The 4817-nt window shown below is 40.6% G+C and overlaps 1 protein-coding gene across 2 annotated transcripts in view; it reads left to right on the forward strand.

Moving 5' to 3' along the window:
* The window catches only part of Btbd7 (BTB domain containing 7), a 154827-nt gene that overhangs the window by 131736 nt on the left and 18274 nt on the right, over nucleotides 1-4817 (forward strand). For both annotated transcript variants that reach the window (XM_029557962.1, XM_029557963.1), the window contains exons 5-6: nucleotides 1529-1672; nucleotides 4277-4466. In XM_029557962.1, the coding sequence (XP_029413822.1) occupies nucleotides 1529-1672; nucleotides 4277-4466 (334 nt within the window). The remainder of the gene's footprint in view (nucleotides 1-1528; nucleotides 1673-4276; nucleotides 4467-4817) is intronic.

Below are 4817 nucleotides of genomic sequence, written 5' to 3' on the forward strand. Positions count from 1 at the left end.
ACTTGGGAGGCAGAGGCAGGCGGATCTCTGTGAGTTCAAGGACAGCCTGGTCTACATAGTTCCAGGACAGCTGGGGGGCTACAGGGAGACCCTGTCTCAAAGAGAGATTTATTTATTTTTGTGTGTATGTGTGTGCCTGACTGTGTGACTACATGAGTTTATATGCATACAGAGACCAGAAAAGGGCATTGGATCCCTGGGAGCTGGAGTTTCAGGCATTTGTGGGTGCCTGACTTGTTATGTTGGTGCTGAGATCCAAACTGCAGTCCTCATGATTGTTCTGAGCCATCTCTCTAGCCCCTAAAGTGATTTAAAAATTTTTTTTATTTAATTTGGTGTGTGTGTGTGTGTGTGTCTTTTTTGAGAGGGTCCTCCTGTAGTCCCAGCTGGCCTGAAATTTGCTGACCTCGAACTCACAGCAATCTGCCTGCCTCTGCCTCCAGGGTGCTGGGATTAAAGTTGTGCACCACCACGCCCCACTCTCAGACTTCATTTTTAGTTTACGTAGCAATAACATATCAGGTACAGTGCAATGTTTTCATTATTTATGTATATTATGTAATGACTAAATCTGGGTAATTAGTACATTACTGCCTTAAATATTTATCATTTCTTCGTAGTGCAAACCTTTGAAATTCTCTTAGCTTTTTTAACAGTACATTGTTATTGACATGCTAGTTACCCTACAATGTAAAAGAATGTTGGAACTACTTTTATTTGTCTCACTGTGTGGCCTTGGCTGACCTGAAACTTACTATGTAGACAAGACTAGTATCAAACTTACAGCGATCCACAGAGATCCACCTGCTTCTGCCTCCCAAGTTCTGGGGTCAGAGATGTGAGCTGCCAAGCCCAACCTATTCCTTCTGTTTGTATCCTGTTGTCTGACTTGTACTTATTCCCCACGTACTCCATCAGGTATCTACTATGCTGTTGTGGCTTATTTTTCCCTTCACATAACATCCTCCCAGGTTCTTCCATGTTGCAACTGACATGTTTAGATATATACCCAGGATATATTCTGCTTTGTCTTGATTGGGGCTGGGAGGAGGGATAAGCAGCTGGGGTGGGGGGAGATTTCTTTCAAGTGTTCTATAAATTAATCTAACTTACTGAATTTTGATTAATGTACCTTTGTAAAAGCATCATTCCAAGCCAGGCATGGTGGCACACACCTTTAATCCCCCCACTCGGGAGGCAGAGGCAGGTGGAGCTTTGTGAGTTCAAGGCCAGCCTTGTCTACATAGCGAGTTCCAGGACAGCTGGGACTACAGGGAAACCGTCTCAAAAAGACAAAAAAAAAAAAAAAAAAAAAAAAAAAAAAAAATCATTCCTCTAGAATTTCCTTATTGCTGAACCTGATTAAACATTTAAAGTATTAACTAAATTCCACATAACATTACTGAATTCCTGTTTAAATGGTGATAAAGTTTATACAGTTTGTTTTAGAGATGTAAGCATTTCTGTCTTGGTAGTTATTGTAGTATCGCATATATCTTACTTATCTAAAATGAATGTTTCTTTTAAGATGAAAAGAGGCTTGATTAGTACTCCCCCATCAGATATGCTTCCTACGACAGAAGGAGGAAAATCAAATGCCTGGTTGCGGCAAAAAAATGCTGGCATATACGTTCGTCCTCGCCTATTTTCTCCCTATGTGGAAGAAGCAAAGGTAATGAAAACACTAGAAGGTATTAGGTGACTTTCTTACCAATATGCACAAAGATTTATTATTTGGAAGTAACTCGAACATCTAGTAATAGAGAAAATGAAAGTGAATTCTATTTTGACTACTCACTTTTCTAAAATTTTTAATTATCAAGTGTGTTTTAAAACGTGTTAAAATGCATTTTGCATTTTCCCTTATTGTCTTGCAAATTGTTAATTGCATTGCAAATTGCTATAATTTTATTGAAATACTTATACTTTTGATCTTGAGAGTAAGGAATGTTCTGAAAACAGGCTACATCCACTATATCTTCCTCATAAACTTAAGAAACTTGTGATCTCCTGGAACATAGTTCCAGAACAGATGACTCTTCGGAGTTTGATTGAGTTTTAGAGTGAGCGTTAGAGCTAAACCAAAATTTCAAGCTTGTTAAGTAAATAGCAGGCTCCCATATACACTGTAACATAAAGACCTCTCCAAGAAAAATTAGTATTGTGAAAATGAAACAGTAATTTTTATTAGACATTCTCACATAACTTGAGTGGAGCCATTGAGGAACTAACAGTCTTTGAAAGCCAGAAATCACCAACAAGCTTCTGAAAAAAAAAAAAATGTATTTGGTCATAGGATGAAATTGTTTTAAACATATTCTAATTGGAAGCCAGGCATGGTGGCTCACACCTTTAATCTCAGCACTCAGGAGGCAGAGGCAGGCTGATATCTGTGAGATTGAGGCTAGCCTCATCTATGTATCAAGTTCAGGAGAGCTGAACTAAAGGGAGAACCTATCTCCAAAAAGAAAAAAAAAAATTTCTGATTGTGTACATACTTGATGTACATGTGGGCATGTGTGCCACAACACATATGTGGAAAAGTTAGAGGACTACTTTGTCAACTCAGACTTCTTTTTCCAACTTTACATGAGTTCCAGGGGTCAAACTCACCGGATCTTCAGGCTTAGGTGTCAAGTGCTTTCCCAGCCCAGAAGTCTATTTGATTGAATAGACTGAGAATATACTGTGTGTGTGTTTGCATTTGTGTATGTATGTGCATGCATGTGCCATCCTGCCCAACATATATTTCTTAACAAATGATTAACATTGTAAGCAGTTCTAAAACAGTAGAAAAGCTCAGGGTTGGAGAGATGACTCAGTGGTTAAGAACACTGGCTGCTCTTGCAGAGGAACTGGGTTTGATTCTCAGCACCCACATGGCAGCCAACAACCATCTGTAACTCCAGTTCTAGGGGATCTGACATCTTCTGTTCTCCACGGGTATTGCATAACATGGGTGCACTTTACACACATGCAGGCAATACAGTCATAGACATAAAATAAAAATAATAAAATATTTTTTAAAAACAGTAGAAAAGCTTAATGGAGCCAGGCGTGGTGGCACCATGCCTTTAATCCCAGGAGGGAGGCGGAGGCAGGTGGATCTGTGTGGGATTGAGGGCAACCTGGTATACATAGTGAGTTCCAGGTCAGCTGGGGCTGCAGGGAGACCCTGTCTCAAAAAGACAAAAACAAAGGGCTGGAGAGATGGCGCAGCGGTTAAGAGCTGATTGCTCTTACAGAGGACCCAGGTTCAATTCCCAGCACCCACATGGCAGCTACAAGCTGTCCTTAACTCCAGTTAGTTCCAGGGGAATCTGATGCCCTCTTCTAACCTTCACAGCATTGCACAACACGGGTGCACTCACATACATGCAGGCAGTACACTCATACTCATACACATAAAATAAAAATAACAGATAAAATATTTTTTTAAAAAGACAAAACAAGAAAAGAAAGAAAGGGCTGGGTGTGGTGGCACACACCTTTAATCCCAGCACCTGGGAGGCAGAGGCAGGCAGGATGGATCTCTTGAGTTCAAGGCCAGCCTGTCTACATAGTGAATTCCAGGCCACCTGGTAGCTACAAGGAGACCCTGTCTCAGAGAGAGGGGCAGGGGAGGGGGAGGGGAGAGAGACAGAGACAGACAGAGGGGGGAGGAGGGAAGAAGGAGGGAAAGAAAAAACCTTAATGGTTAATAAGTGTAGCACTTGTTGCTCATGCAGTACCCACCCACTGGGCCTTTGTTCTGCCCCAAGGCTGGACAGCCGAAAAGCTCACCAGGGGTGGCACTGGGTCCATGCCTAAGAACTTCTTCCCAGTAAATGTGGAAAATGTTCATTTATTATCTCATTTGGGCCATTCTGCAGTTTGGTGACATAGTTGTACGTGAAACAAATTTAACAAAATTGGATTTATTTATAGGTCTATAGGTTGAATAATGGTCAATATTTGAATAATGGTCAATAGGTTAAATAAAAATATCTTGTATGTTGAGCATTTTTGGAGGGTATCTGATATTTGGCAGATGGCATACATTATAATTTGTGTATAGTTTACTGCTGATTAATTTTATAATTAAATTTTCTAGAAGATGAGTATATCTTTTCCACGATACTCCAAAAAGGCGCTTTCTCCTTTCACCACTAATTGTAAACTTCATAAACATGAAGCAGTTTTAATTCCTATTTTATGATGAAGGTAATAATCTTACTATAAATGTGATTTAGCCCAAGTGAAGGTTGACTGATTCTGTTGAAACCGAATATTTCAGTCAGTGCTGGACGAGATGATGGTGGAACAAACAGACCTGGTGCGACTGCGAATGGTTCGAATGTCCAATGTGCCAGACACACTTTACATGGTTAGCAATGCTGTGCCACAGTGTTGCCACATGATCAGCCACCAGCAGATCAGCAGTAACCAATCAAGCCCTCCCTCAGTTGTAGCCAATGAAATTCCAGGTAAGGCAGTGCCTTTTATCAGGCAATTACATTTACTGAATAATCTTACTTCTTTTGTAATTGTTTTTGTTTTAATCCCTTTACATACACTGACTCTTTGCACTTTTCCGAACTTTGTTCTCCATGAAGAATACTTATGGGGGGGATGGAGAGATGGCTCAACAGTTAATAGCGCTTTCTGCTCTTGCAAAGCACCTGAATTAGTTTCTAACACCCACATGGTAGCTGACAACCATCTGTAATTCCAGTTCCAGGAGATCCAATACCTCTTATGGCCTCCACAGGCACCAGGCATACACGCAGTGCATACACATGCATACATGCAGATAAAACACTCATAAAGATCGGAAG

The sequence above is a fragment of the Nannospalax galili genome, unplaced genomic scaffold (genome assembly GCF_000622305.1).
Source record: "Nannospalax galili isolate Female #2095 unplaced genomic scaffold, S.galili_v1.0 scaffold107, whole genome shotgun sequence".
Taxonomy (NCBI): Eukaryota; Metazoa; Chordata; class Mammalia; order Rodentia; family Spalacidae; genus Nannospalax; species Nannospalax galili.